We start from the raw sequence: 15,596 nt of genomic DNA on the forward strand, positions 1-15,596 counted from the left end.
CTTAACTGGTGAGACTTGGGTGGGGCTTGGGCACACCCCTCCCCTTACACATACATATACACAGAAAGCAAGACAAAGTGTGAACGCCATGGGGAAAGCTTTAACATGTACTTCAAAGTGAAATACTGTTTCTATACATACTTTTTTTTTGGATAGATAATGTTCAAGTTTCTTGAGAAGACCTAACTCTTAAAATTAGAAAATTTATCATTATATGTATTTATGAAATGTACTTCTGTCCTTTCTGGAACCCTGTAGAATAAAAACAAACAAACAAACAAACAAACACCAAAAAACCAGAAAAAAAAAAACAACACAAAACACAAAATACGTTGATGATAGATATCTGGATGGATAGCTAGTGACCTGAATGACTTGGTAGTCTTTATTTCTGCTTTTGGAGAGCCAGGGTTTGAGGAGTCCTATAAACAGGCCCAATCCCACGCAAAGGTAATTCCCCAAGCCAGGGTTAAACATCTTACTGAGCCTCAGCCCTACCCCCACTCCATTAGTCACAGATCCAGTTAGAAAAACCCGAGGCTTCAGACGATCTACAGCCCTAATACAGACAGCATTGAGCCCCTGGAGCTTTGCTTTTTCAGTATAAAAACCTCAGCAACATATGCTATTGATTGGTCTCCTTTCTCAATAATTTTACTTGGGTTGCTTTCTTTTGAGCACCATAATCATAACCTTAGAATGCCATAAACTACCCATTTTAGCTTCTTTCATTTTGTCAGCATATAGTGCAGAACTGACATACTCAATTTTATTCTTGGAGCTCATTCTTGTTCATATAACCTAATTATGTCGACAGATTAATATCTTTTAGATAATTTTCATATGTTGTAGCATCTTTTCGTTGGAAAGTTTGCATGGGAAATACCCAAAAATCTTCATTAAAAAAAAAAAAAAAAAAAACACAACTAATAAATACCAAAGACCAATCCCCAACAGAATCAAGTCAAGGCAACTTGCATGATGGAATAGTTTAACTCTGTTCAACTACCTGGCATGCCAAGGAAAATAAAAAGGCTAAAATATCCCTGAAATGTGTCCCTCGGCTTCTCTCATTCAGATGTAAACTGGAATCAATTTTGCCACCAGTGCCATTTGCACTGAGGTAGTAGTACCTTGATTAAGCAAACAAGATTTCTCTTTCTCAACTAGTGCAGCCATTTCAACGTGGCTAATCACTCAGTGCTCGTATTGTGAAGCTGTGTGAGAAGCATTAACTAGGACGATAATAAAAGAGGATGTACTGTTCTGTGAGAGTGAGAAGCTGGGTTTTGAGGAGATGACCCTGAAAAAGTAGGATGGATCACTTTCCTTGACAAAATAACCAGCTGGCTGCTGAGAAGGACGACTGGATGGGTCTTCCACTAGGACTGTTCCGTCTTCCCCAGTGCGCCCCAAACCACTGTCGAGCGTAATCCTGTGAGAAGCAGAAGAAATTGATGGAAACAGATGAGGGATGGAGCTCCCAAGTCTGGAAAATTCTTGTAATCACTTGAAAATAAGATATTATTTGAATCTAATTTAAGAATCTAGTAACTGTGAAGGCTGTTATTAGTCATGTTATACCGGGTGAAGAGATTAACCCTAGCATTAAAAAAAAATTACTGTATGACACAAAATATGATGGATCCTCGTGGCCTGTTCATGCTCACTCTGGGCACATACTTGGGCCATTTAACTTCTTTTCTTCTATTTTATTTTCCTTATTTTCTTTTCCCACCAAGTGAGCATAGCTGAATGCCGCCATGTTTATAGAAAGATAGTGCAGTTTAACTGCCTTTCTCCCATTTATATTTTAACTAGAAAAAAAAAAAAGCTTTCACATCAAAAGACTAAAACCCTAGGTGTAAAATTTCAGGCAGCAGTCAGTAGATAGAAAAGTTGATTTTCCAAATCATTCTTGGCCCTTCTAAAGTCCAAGCCCATAGACTGACCTTACCTTGCCTACTGAAGACCTACAATGTTTGAGCTGGGAGTTTCTTTGGGGATAAAGCCAGTTTTAGAGGAAATATCTATATCTCCTCCTCAATGTTGAGAAACTCCCCATTCTTTCCCCTTGTTTTCATCTTCTCTGTTTTACAGGATTTTTAGAAGCAAAGTTATAGTCCATTCAATTGTTCATTCATTTGCAAACGTTTTATGAGTTCCCACAATGTTTTATGCAATGTGCCAAGTGCTGCTAAAACTCACATGAACCAAACACTGTTCCTATCCTCAGTTAGTAGAGGAGATGGTGCAGCAATGTGCTACTGGTGTTAAGACAGAAGTCTGCTCAGGGTTACACCAGGGGTCACAAGAAGTAAGTAGTGAATTCTATCTCCAGTACATGCTACCATACGAACTGAAAAACAGACATTTCTCCCACTGTGTAAAAAGAATAGTGTCAACCCAGCAAGACTTGCCCTTACTTCAAATGGGAAAAGCTATTTTGGAAAATTATGTTCTTATTCAAAATCATTAGGTTAACCAAAGAAGTATGATAAGAATTGTGAAACTTACAACTTAAACATAAACCAGGAAAAAAAGAGATTATAGACCATACATAGAGATGTATCCTAAATAATGCTGCACCTACACTTCTGTAAGCCACTTTTTCAAAGCAAAACCTAGTTTTTAACAAAATGCCTGGTCATCTACCTACATATTTATCTATATACCTATCTGATGAGGAGGAAGTCTCCTTTTATTCCTAGCATAGTGCCTTGCACATTGTCGGTGGTCTAGAATTATTCCTTGAATGCTGATGTTAGAAACCAAATAGCATGATGTGAGTTGTATAAGAATTTGCTTTTTCTCCAACACAGGTGTCTTCTTAATTCTCTTTTGACTTTCGACATGTTTGATATTCAAATAGTCTTGTCAACATGACCTATAAAACAGCATCTCAAACCTCATCTCCATTGCTCCCCTGAACAATCCACTGTCTATCACCAATATAGTAGCAACACTGTTCATTTGAAATGTGTCCAGTCTGGACGCTGTAAGTGTAAAATATACACCAGATTTCAAAGGCTTTGTATGAAAAAAGGTAAAATATCTTAATAATTTTTGTCCTGATTATACATTGAAATGATAATATAGTGGATTAAGTAAAATACATTTTAAACATTAATTTTACCTGTTTCTTTTGACTTTTTTCTGCTATATATTATATTTTATTTTGGAATGTGATTTTTAAAAACCCAAGGGTTTTCTTTTTGTTATATGTTGTTATTAACTAAAGTCCATAGTTTATTTAGATTACCTTAGTTTTTACCTAATGTCCTTATTTCATTTCAGAACCCCATCAAGGATTTTACATTACATTTAGTTCTCATGTGTCTTCAGGTTCATCTTGGCTATGAGAGTTTTTTAGGCTTTTCTTATTTTTGAGAAGCACTGGTCGGGTAAATTGTAGGATGCCCCTCTTTTTTTAAAAAAAAATTTCAGTTTATTTAAACTAAAACAAAAGCAGTTTACCCATATTTCCTACCTCTCAACTCCCCACCTCTAGCACTGACCAATCTGTTCTTTGAATCTGTGAGCTTGTTTTTAAAAAAATTTTGTCTTAATTCCACAAATGGGGGATGGTATGGTATTTTTCTTCCTCTGTCTGGCTTATTTCATTTAGCATAATACCCTCAAAGTCCATTCATGTCATCACAAATGGTAAGATTTCATTCTTTTTAATGGCTAATATATATATATGCATATGTTATATATATAATGTTATACATATATATATACAATTTTTTTATCCATTCATCCATTGATGCACATTTAAGTTGTTTCCATATCTTGGCTATTGGCTATTGTAATACAGCCAATGCCGCAATGAACATGGGGGTGCATAGATCTTTTCGAATTAGTGTTTCCTTTTCTGATGTGGGGTTCAAACCCTTCACTACTGAGGAAGAAGCGCTGGAGTTTGGGTTCCCTCCTCGTTGTGGGATACTGTGCCAGGGATGGGGCTTATAGAGGGATTATGTGCCAGCCTCTCTTACCCATTTCGGCGTGGTTTTCTTCTCATTTGTCCAATGTGTAGTCATCACTCAGTTGGCCTTTAGATGTTTCTTTTTTTTTTTTCTTTTTGCCTTTAGATGTTTCTTGAGAGAATTTTCCCATATGTAGGTACAGACTCAGTGTGACCATGGGAGGAGGTAAGATCAGGATTTTCCTGTATCTTCTTTTCCAATATACACATTAAGTCTATAAATTTCCATCAAAGAACCACTTTGCTGTATCTCACAAGTTTTGATAGATAGTATTTTCATTATCACTAGGTTCCAAGTGTTTTCACATTTCTTCTTTACCCCAGGAGTTATTTAGCATTATAAGCATTTTTTAATTTCCATATGTATGGTTCTTCATTTGTCTTTTTGTTGTTTTTAAAGTTCTAATGTAATTATGAATTCACAATCTGAGTGATAGCTATTCTTTGAAGCGTATTGAGATTTTCTCTATGGTCCACTTTACGATCAATTTTTGCCAATGTTCTGTATGTGCTCGGAAAAAAAATATGTATGCTCTAATCATCGGTTATAGAATTCTCTATGTCTGCCAGTCCAGTTTTGTTAATGGGCTATTCAAATCTTCAGTATCCCTGTAGTTTTTGTCTGCTTGAGTTATCAGTAACTGAGAGAAAAAGATGCACCGTGAGAGTGGAATTATCCATCGTTGTCAGTGTGGGTCTCTGTGTTAGCAATATTCTGGGATTCTGAGGCCTTCTATGCCTATGAATATTTGTATCTCATTCTCATACCTGAATGTCACTCTGGCTGAATATTAAATTTCTGTTTCTAGTTCTTCTTCCTTCAGGATTTTAAAACTCTTACTCCATTGTTTTTCTGGCTTCTAATGCTGCTATTAAGAAATCTGATGTTTAATCTGATCTTAATTTTTCATATGTAAACTTTTAAAACTTTTAGTCTCAGATATCCCAAATTTCTCTATGTCTGTAAGTGTAGGTTTTCCAAATCACTTTTCTTTGAGGCTCCATGGGCCCTCCCCCCGAGGTCTTTTACTTTTTATCCGTCCATTCATTCATGGGAAATTTCACATTATCATTTCTCTAAGAAGTCATTTTCTTATAGGGATTCCCACTATCTGTATGCTGCCACTTCTCTTCTCCATTATCTCTTGATTTTTCCTTTTTCTATTTCTTTGAACTTCCCTTCCTCTTTCTGTGACGTGACCTCAATCTGGTCTCCCAGTTCCCTCATGTGGTCCTTAACAGTGTCCCTTCTGCCATCTTATTGTCCTTTGTTCATTGTTTCAACTACTATACATTCCATTTGTAGTATGTCCACTTGGTTCCTTTTGTGTTTCTTGGTTTTCATATGTCTAACATTATCCCTTATCTTTTTTAGCATGTTTATTGGGGGCTAAATTTAAATGCTTGGTCCATTCTAATGTTTATGCTTCTGATGAACTCTATAATTTTTTTTTCTTCTGAAACAGTTGTATTTCTCAAAATATCTTGTCATGTGCATTCATTTTTTTCCTCCAGAAATGCATATGAGAACAGATGTAGGGTGATCCACTAGGGCTGAGGGGAGTTTGGGGGATGCTGTACTAAAACCATGACAGTTCTGGGGCGCCTGGGTGGCTCAGTCATTAAGCGTCTGCCTTTGGCTCAGGTCATGATCCCAGGGTCCTGGGATCGAGCCCCGCATCGGGCTCCCTGCTCCGCAGGAAGCCTGCTTCTCCCTCTCCCACTCCCCCTGCTTGTGTTCCCTCTCTTGCTGTGTGTCTCTCTCTCTGTCAAATAAATAAACAAAATCTTTAAAAAAATAAAATAATATAAAACCATGACAGTCCCAGGCAAGCCAAATGGTTGATCACCTTTCTAGACCCCATTTTGAGTCACACCAAGGTGCTCAGGGATGAGAATAAATGAGCTCTAGAGCAGAGAACCCCAAGTCCAGGAAAATCACAGGCAATGATTCTTTAGGTGTAGAGTTCATCTTCTGCTTCCCCCAAGAGGAGAGAAGCAACATCAGAAGGAACAGGCCTTAGGTTGAAATTCACGAGCCCAGGGAAGTAAGAGTAGGAGGTGTGGGTGGGCAAATGCCCTAAGTTGGTTAGAACCTAAGGAGTTTCTTGGCTCCTTACAAGCACCTCACAAGCTCCTTACAAGGTCCTGTGTGGCCCTGATTGTCCTCTTGAGTCCACTTAGACTAGAGCTCTGCGTCACCACATGTGTAGGGGCAGGCACTGATTTTCCCAAGGCAATAGTGAGTGAGAAGCATGAGCACATGTGTAATGGTTCTTTTCCTATTTTATTATTCTTCGGCAGTGTGGCTGGCTGCTTCTTGCCCAAGACCTAAACTACCACCACCTTCCTCTCCCAGTCCCCTTACTGAACAGTTCCCTTAAATCCTCTCATTACCAGGGTTTTCTCATAATTTTCTTCATTTGATGGCGTTGTACCCTCTACATTGCTTCCATGACCTTGGAGGAAGGAGCAGTAATAATGCTAGTTCAGCATCTTCATATCACATATTTGTATGGTGGTTCCTAATTATTTTTACATTTTTTATTAAAAAAACTACAAGCTTCTCAGACATGTAGCAAAAGGGCTCTGGAAATGGCAAAGCACCATAAATATTAATGACATTATTATAAACAATATCAAGATATGTTCATATGCCTATGGTGGCCTAATTTTTAAGACATATTCTTACATAAAATAGCATTAGAAAAATACTACAACCATATTTGACCAGAAACCACATAAAATCTGACAAACTTCTGACTTTTGTTGTAAGTATTTATTATTGTTGCTATACCATTACATTTGGCACATCTACGGGTTTTTTTTTTAATTTTCAAAATATGTCACTAATCTGTAACTTATTATTCCTTAGAACTTCTTTATTGAAAAAACTTTTCTATGGCAAGGTACAAAAGGCATTCTAAGAAAAACATTCTAAAGTACATTATTTACCTAAAAGACTATCTTTATATATTACTGGTCTATTGAAATTTTTTTCAATCAAATTCCATTCGTTTTTACATAATGCATGTCAGGAACAGCTACCGTGAAAAAATAACCATAAGCAAAAACGGTTTTTCTGCCTGTCTTCATTTTTTGCTACCCCTCATTTTTCTACTTCTGTTTGTGAAAGTTTGAATTCCACCTTCTTGATGCCCTCAAGTCCATAATTACTTCTTATAACAATTCTTTCATGATGCCCACATTATAAATTATTCATCATTTTGAATAATACCTTAACTTCTTCAAATGTACCCTTGTACTCTTTCTACTTTTTCTTCTGTTATTGTTTTTTCCCGGATTATTTCTATACCTTTTGTTCTTGCCTTGACACTTCTAGCCTCTGATTTTTTTTTCCCCTGATAGCTGTCCCTAGAATGGCACTGCTATAGAGAATTAAAGAATCAAGTGATTCTGTCTTTTCCATATTTCACTCCTACTTCATTCCTGCTGCCTCCCCTTGCTCTCTCAATTCCTTGCACCTAGAGTGTTCCTTTCTGCCCCATCTAGTCTATTCTTTGGCCACTGCCTTCAAAACCTGGCTCCATATTCATTTCCTTCAGACAGCTTTTCTTTATTAAACCCATTTCAGTTTATTCTGTTTCTCTTAACCTCTAAGAATTCATGTATAAACTATACATAATATTATCATGTCCTTGAAAGTGCTTGTTTTTATAATTTTCTTCAGTTATGTGGTTATATATTTTGTAATATTTTACTATTTATATTATTACATCCTTGTAATCTCTAATTTTTTCTTGTTAGCATGAATTATAAGCTGTTATTACATAATGTAAATGTGCAATCAGTTGTTTAACGTCAGTCTCTTCTGTTTATAATGTCTATAACTACAAGCTCTTCTGGCTAATTGTGTATTTTTGTATCCCCAGAGCCTAGAATAATATACATAGTAAGTGCTCAATTAATACCATAATGTCTTTGAAATGCCATTCAGGATATCAGTAGGCTATCCATCAGAATATCACAAATGCTCACTGATCTTTTAAAATACCATTTTGTCTCGAATCTCTTATACTTTCTATGGTAGTTGGGATGTATTTGAGTCCAAGACACAGAAAACCTCATGGACTCAAACTAACACAGACTTCAAAGGAGGCTAGCTGTTTACTGAGTAAGTCCAAAGGTGGGCATTTCCACTATCAGCATGACAGTTCAATACTGTTTTCCAGGACTTGGATTCTTCTCCTCCTCCTTAGCCACCTGAAGCTCGATGGTTTGCAACCTCAGCCATAAGGCATCACAGCCCAAAGATGGTGGCCACAGTCTCTTATTTCAATGTGCAAAGCAGGAAGCAAGGGGAGGGGCACCAAAACAATGGGGATATCTACTCATTCTTGTCAGACTCCCAGGAATCCCCCAGTCCCAGTGGCTTCTTCCCGTTCCAGTGATGAGAACTGAGTCACGTGCCTACTGCTGGTCTAACTGGGCAGAGAGGAGAGGGCTGCCCTTAACGATCAATCCTGACTCATCCCTATATTTTCCAGCTAGAAGAGAGGGAAACTGCTAGGAATGCAGCAACACTGTGTTTACTCTTCAGCCGTGTTAAGCAAACCATACTGGAGCTCTATTTTCCTCTGAACATTCAAGCTTTTAAGATTCTTCAGGCTTTTTTCTTTTTATTTCCTATATCTTAATCATTAAGCCTTTTCCTTCAATAACATTTACTTTTTCAACAGAAGGTTTCTTTCATTGACTTGTTTACATAGTCACTTCATTGCTGCATTCTTTTTCTTTTCAAAAGTGCTGAGACATATTGCATTTTCAAAAAAGAAACAAGTTTATTTTGCCCCTTCCTTTCCACTGTTTATACATACTTCCATTCCTCAACTGTATCAGGAGCCTCAGAGGCCAAGGAAATGTCTTCTGCTCTAAATGTACTTGACTTGCCCTTCCCCTTTATGGCTAATCACACACATGTAGGCTTTAATAGGAAGCAATAGGAATCAGGGTTTCATAGACAAGTAGCACTGCTAATATTACAAACATCCTCTTCTAACTTGTTTGTATTCAGTTCTTCACATACTTGCCTCTTCCTCTAGTCAGAAAGTCCCCAAACACAATGTATTTCCCACTTCCTCCCACCTTTTCCAACATCTTTCACAGAAGCAAAGGAGCTGGGTTTCCACAGTAACACAAGTATGAAGTTGAAGGTATCTGGGTATAGGTGAGATAACTCTCAGATTTAGTGGGGAGAGGAGAAATGAAGCTTTTCTTTTTTTTTTTTTTTTTTTTTGTTCTTCCAGTAATGCCCTTCTGAAGCTAAACAGAGCCTAAAGTGTCAGTGCACAGTGTTAGGTTTTCACTATCATAGAGATTTACAGCCCTTAGAGAAAATTCAATTTCATTTTATCTCATTTTTATTTTGTCTTTCCCACAGACAAATGGAGACATAAGTTTTTATTTCTAAAATCACTCTCAGAATAGATAGTTCATGCTGGCATAAAAATGAACATGATTAAGGAATCAGGAGACAGACACCCATCTCCCAACCAAATCTTCAAAATTCTCTACACGTTCTGACATCCTTTCTTACAGAAGCTAATCCTTCAACCAGTATTTCACATAAAGTCTCAAATTAGGTAAGTACCATCATATAATACAGAACAGGAAAGAAACTATGCCCTACTTATCATGTTTCTTTTGCTTATTAGTGGTTAAAAATCTACCCTTATGGCAACATTGAGAATGAATATCAAATGAATGAGAATGAATATCGAATAGCAAGATGAGAAATATAAATGAGGTGCAACTACCCTAAGGGCAGCAGTCTGTATACTTCTCCTTATCAAGAAAAGTCAGCAGTAATGAAAGGTCAGAGAAAGCCTGAAAAATGTCAAAAAACTCTCCTATTCTTTATTATGCTAAGTGGAGTGACTAGGGAGCCCACTCACTATTTTTTGTGTGACAACTTCTATCAGATGCACTGCAATCCAGAGCTTCTCAACTTCTGGGGACCTAGGAAATGAAAAGTTGCTTAAGGTTACATTGTGGATTCACAATCCCAAAGCAAATTTCCAAAAAAAAACCCAAAACAAAACAAAACAAAAAACAAAAACAAAAAGCCACTGGACCTTTATTTGCTTCCAAAATAAATGATTTTGCAGCTCCATTGCAATGCAACATACTACACAGATTGTAATGATCTATACAAAGAGAGAAAGTTTGATGCTTCTCAAAAAGCCTAGGAATTTTATCACCATGATGCACAATTTGGATCTTAAAGAGACAGTCTGTCTTTCTTCTGAAAAGAAGTGTGACTGTTACAAAGCTAAAGTAACCTCAAATCAGCATATAAGTTTCACACAAAATACGAGACTTGTAAAAAGCTAGGTGAACACTGCACTCATCTACATCTTCTTGAAATAGCCCTGCCCAAAAAGCTCAGATGTGATTTCCTTTCATTTTAATTCACTTTTTCACATTACTAGTTTAGATATCAGATCCTCTATGGTTTCCATGATCTTAAAAGATTCTTCTGATTCGATTTTTTTTGCAGTCTGCCTTCACTGCTGATTCCAGAGGCTCAGATATTAAGTCTCATACTTTGACAATATTTAATCAAGAAATGAAGACTCAGTTTTATATATATTACACATTTTGACATGACACTTGCCCTCAATTAGTTTAAGCAAAAACTTGGTATGTGCTATACTATAGCAAGGTAATGCAAATATAAATTCTCCATTCTAATATAATGGACTAACAGAGGAATAGAACACTGGGAGATCTAAGTACACCTTTGTAGTAGTTTGATAATTGACGGAAGAGATGGCAAAGGAACACCTGGTTTTTCCAGAAACTCAGACCATCTCTCTACCAAACTCAGACCGTCCTCTCTACATGATGACCTTGTGGGGAAGAGAAAGGGCGAAGAGGTATGCCATGATCAAAGAGAACTGCAGAAACTTACTATTCCCAAGAAATGTGATTTAGTAACAGATGGGTGTAGACTAGTCTGAGAAGGACAGAGTTTAAGTAAGGTAAATCCAATAACCAGTTATTACAAAACATAATCCAGGAATACTTGGAAATATAACTTCTATATTTGACGGTGTGGGTATGAGAGAGTGCAACTAACATATCATGTACAGAGACCGAACGGTTAAGTTTAAAAAACTAAGTAGTTTAAAAAAAAAAAAAAAGTTTCAGGAGGCACGCATGGAAGACCCGTGCCAAGTGCTGCAGTATGTCTCCTTAAGTACCGGAAAATTTCTCACCCTAAAGACAAAAGTCCCTGTTTTCTCGATTCATCCCACGATTCAGCCCACATTCCCTCAGCACCATTTCCATGCCCATCATTTAGGCAGCACGCCAAGGAGACGACGTTAAACGCAGAATTCATCACTCTCGCCTGCAAAACACCTTGCTCCTTGCCAGCATAGGACACTGCGACCGGCCCCTCATTCTCCGACCCCTCCCGGACCCCACGAGCCTCCCTGTCTCCATACCACCGGCCCTAGGTGGCAAGGGAATCGCGAGTCCTGGTTGGCTCACATCGAACCGCCGTCATCCGCCAGCTCACCTACGATTGGTTGGCAGAGAGTGCGCAGGGGCAAACGCCCTGCCTGGCCGGGCAAAGGGAGGTGCGTTGGTTGATCCCGCGACCAGAGTTTTCCCCATTGGCTGACGGGTGGGTGTCATGTGGCATGAAGTGGCTCTCTATTGGCCGAGAACGATACCATGGGGGTACAGAAACGTGAACTGGTTGGTTGGACTGAATCCCAGCTTCCTACTAGGTGCCCCCGCTAGCTGTTGCTATGAGGTGTCCCTGGGCCTTCTGTTGCGGGTGGGAGCTCCGTTCTCCCGGTTTTCCAGGCGCCCGTAGCCGAGAGGGCGTGGGAAGAGCTCGACACCAGGCCGGCGCTGGAGCAGGGCGGGACCCCCAGCGACGTCAGCGGGCGTGCGCCTGGCTTCCGCGGACTCGCCTTCGCCACGTCGGGCAGCGGGCAGAAGGGGCCCTGCAGCCCCTCCCTCAGGGTTCGCTTCGTTGTGTTTATGTTCGTCCCCTCAAAAAGGCTTCTCGTTACGTTGATGCAAGATAAAAACCAAAGCTCTCAGGAGTACTGAGAGACTGGGTGGTGTCAAGCAAAATCCCTCACCAAGACCTCCTTTTGGGCCTTGTCCGTTTCTTCTTTTCACTCTCCGCCTCACGTTAAAGCCTGCAGATTGCTCTGCCCCGCTAACATCTCGTCTCCCCCAAATGCCGAGCGTGGGATTCTCCAGTAGACCAGGTTCCCGGTTCAGGCAAACGAACTACGCATGCTCAGGACGCAGGCCCCAGGGTTCGACGGGGCGTGCGGGATAGAGTGGTGTGGGGCGGCAGAGGAGGTTGTTTATCTAACCGCGAGCGGAGGCTTCCGCACGGCGCAGTCTCCCGGGAGCGCGCGCGGTCGGTCGCCTAGGCGACAGGGAGCAGGGGCGGGGCTGCGCCGCGGAGCCCCGCCTCGTGCCGCCGAGCCCCGCCCCCGGCAGCGCTGCGGCTCCCCCTCGGGCGCGCGCTCCGGCAGCCGAGGAAGCTGCGGTGGCGGCGGCGGCGGCAGCGGGCGGGGAGCTGGGCGTGGAGGCGCGAGGGGCGGGGCGGGCGGGTGGCACTGCGGGCCCGCGGCTCGGGCGGCTCCGGTGGCTCCGGCGGCTCTCGCTCGCTGCTCGTGCTCAGTGCCTGCCGGCGCCCGCGAGCCGCATTGCCGCCCGGCTCGGCCCATGCCCAGGGCTGCTGCTCCCTCCGCCGGCGCCCGGGGGGTCGCGGCGGCCGTGAGGTGGGGGCGGCCGCGGGGGGCGGCGGGGCCGGCCGCCGGCGCAGGGTCCGGGGGCACAGCGCGGCGGGCGTAGGTCTATGTCGCGGGCGGCGGCGGCGGCGGCGGCCGCGGAGGGACGATGCGCGAGTACAAAGTGGTGGTGCTGGGCTCGGGCGGGGTCGGCAAATCCGCCCTGACCGTGCAGTTCGTGACCGGCACCTTTATCGAGAAATACGACCCCACCATCGAGGACTTCTACCGCAAAGAGATCGAGGTGGACTCGTCGCCGTCGGTGCTGGAGATCCTGGACACGGCGGGCACCGAGCAGTTCGCGTCCATGCGGGACCTGTACATCAAGAACGGCCAGGGCTTCATCCTCGTCTACAGCCTCGTCAACCAGCAGAGCTTCCAGGACATCAAGCCCATGCGGGACCAGATCATTCGAGTGAAGCGGTGAGAGGGCCGGGGGGAGCGGGCAGGGGGCTTCGCGGTGCTGCCGGCAGCCGACGTCCCGGGGCCAGAACTCCCCCGTGCTCTGGGTAGCCGTGGACAGGGGGAGCTGTCTGGGGAGATGGCTCTGGGGGTCTCATGCTCTATTATATATATATGTATATATATATATATATATATATATATATTTTTTTTTTTTTGCCAGCATCACCACCACCATCATCTTGAATCTCAAATTTGAGTGCTTTGTTTCACAACTCAAATTTGGCATCCCGTGAACCTACAGCACAGCTCTTTGTCTCTTGGATATTATTAGTAGCACTTGTGCAGAACCCCAAAGGAAACAAAGTTTAAAACTTGCAGTGGGGGAAAGGGTTGGGTAGGTTTGTGTTGGGAAGAGGGGAGCTCTGCAGGCATAGTGGAGACATTTTCAGATTGAACAACAACAACAAAAAATCTACCTTGGCAATATTTGACAGCGAAATTGCTCACACATATATGGTAAAAATGTCAGGTCCAGAGGAAAGAGACCTTTCTCCTCTCTTAAAAGATTGAGTGGTGCCAAGGCGTTTTACAAAAATGAACTGTGCCATTAAGACGAAACTTTAAAGACATTAAATTATTTGAAGACATCCTAACAGTTCAGTGAGATTGAGAAAGTTATTAGCATAGAGGAGCACAGATATGCCATTTACATTAAAGAATGCGGCTTAACTTTTTTTTTTAATCCAACTGCCTTACCCCTTCAAAAAAAAAAAGAAAGAAAGAAAGAAAGTAAGGGAAAAAAGCATTCCTGGAAACAAAACTGAAGTTTCTTCAAAGGTGTAACTCAAGTATTAGCTAATTTAAAGTTAATGCAAACAAGCTCTTTCCTGATATAAACTTTTTTTTTACAGTGTGCCTTTTGAAAATATGGCTCGTAGCTTAAATGGCTTAAGATACTCATTTTCTCTTAAATATGAGTGTATATTTTCCTATAATTTCAAGCATCAGAAATGTAATAATATCTCAGTTCAAAGTTTTAGCAAATTTTTCTAATTATTACACATTGTTTTCTGTGATTTTTTTTTTTGAAAGATTTTTTTTTTTATTATTTGAGACAGAATGAGAGAGAGAGAGAGAGCACATGAGAGGGGGGAGGGTCAGAGGGAGAAGCAGACTCTCTGCCGAGCAGGGAGCCCGATGCGGGACTCGATCCAGGGACTCCTGGATCATGACCTGAGCCGAAGGCAGTCGCTTAACCAACTAAGCCACCCAGGCGCCCCTCTGTGATTCTTATTATTAGCTAATAATTGTTAATAATTTTAATGTAGTGTAATTTTTTTTTCCTACCTAACTCTAGCTTTAGAGTTTGAAGACATTTACTGAAACATAGTTGTAAGTGAACTGTAGACACAATCACGTTGTAGGTCAGAGTCACTTATTTTGAAAGAGCAAAGACCAAGTCATGTGTCCTCAGTGGGTACTCAAAAATTCATTACAAGAGGTGGATTTTTAATGCAACATATGATCAAAGGAGATGCCTTGTCCCCATCCCCGTTTAACTCATTGCACATGCACTTTAATAGCGAAAATAAAATTTTGTTTATTATTTCTTGTTAAAACTCAAACTAGAATAAAGTGAATATTTTCATGGTCTCTGTTTCCATTCTCACTCAGATCTGTAAATCTGATAGCTTTTTACTTCTCCCATCTCATTTTCTTAAAGTTAATTGCTGTAGATAACAAATGAGCAGTTTTGGTGCTAAATTTAATAAATGTATACTTAAGGGGCTACATTGAAGTGACTGAAATCCTTAATTAGTACGCCCCCCCATACTACTAAAAAAAAAATACAGAACAGGGCAGTCTAATACATTGTCACGTGTCGATCTTAAGCCATATACATACATCAAATAATAAAGTGAATGCCCCGCTGCTCCAAACTTTACATTTAAATGTATACATATAATTCAAACATTGATAAAAGGGCAAACAAACTTCTTGACAAAAGCCTAGGGGACAGAATATGGCAAAATATCCTCAGATAGTTTAGTCCACATGATTTTGTAGTTTCTTATGATTTCGTGGAGATTACTAATAGTGGGCTAATCTAAACTTGGTATGCTAAAACAATTTGCACCACAACCAAGGGAGAAAAAAAAAAAAGTAAAATTCTATTTGCCCAGGTGTCATTTTACTCACTAGTCTCAGTTCTTGATGTGAAAAAACCATGGGTCTGCTGACATCAAGTTCATAAACTCTTTTCACTGGAATTCATCCATTGTATCCATAAGGACCCCTTGGGCCCTTCTGTGTTCTGACATTATGTACCTCACCCTAATTTTATCATCTAGCCTCCCAGCCTATAACATATTATAAATAACTTACATAGAAAGAAAGGATCTGTGTATATT

At 40.7% G+C, this 15,596-nt stretch overlaps 1 protein-coding gene and 1 long non-coding RNA gene across 2 annotated transcripts in view; one reads left to right on the forward strand and one right to left on the reverse strand.

The window, feature by feature from the left end:
* Window positions 1–311: 311 nt before the first annotated feature.
* Window positions 312–12,344, reverse strand: LOC148164778 (uncharacterized). The gene is made up of 3 exons (XR_015767938.1): window positions 11,538–12,344; window positions 9,907–9,970; window positions 312–1,435 (listed from the first exon to the last, which is right to left on the reverse strand). It is a non-coding gene; the product is annotated as an uncharacterized LOC148164778 (long non-coding RNA).
* Window positions 12,345–12,816: 472 nt separating this feature from the next.
* The window catches only part of RAP2A (RAP2A, member of RAS oncogene family), a 33,742-nt gene continuing 30,962 nt past the window's right edge, over window positions 12,817–15,596 (forward strand). The window contains exon 1 of the mRNA XM_028112096.2: window positions 12,817–13,203. Within this exon, the coding sequence (XP_027967897.1) occupies window positions 12,890–13,203 (314 nt within the window). The 5' untranslated portion in view covers window positions 12,817–12,889. The remainder of the gene's footprint in view (window positions 13,204–15,596) is intronic.

This window comes from Eumetopias jubatus, unplaced genomic scaffold (genome assembly GCF_037043125.1).
Source record: "Eumetopias jubatus isolate StellerSeaLion01/CBP00866 unplaced genomic scaffold, mEumJub1_p1.0 scaffold_3, whole genome shotgun sequence".
In the NCBI taxonomy this organism is placed as follows: domain Eukaryota; kingdom Metazoa; phylum Chordata; class Mammalia; order Carnivora; family Otariidae; genus Eumetopias; species Eumetopias jubatus.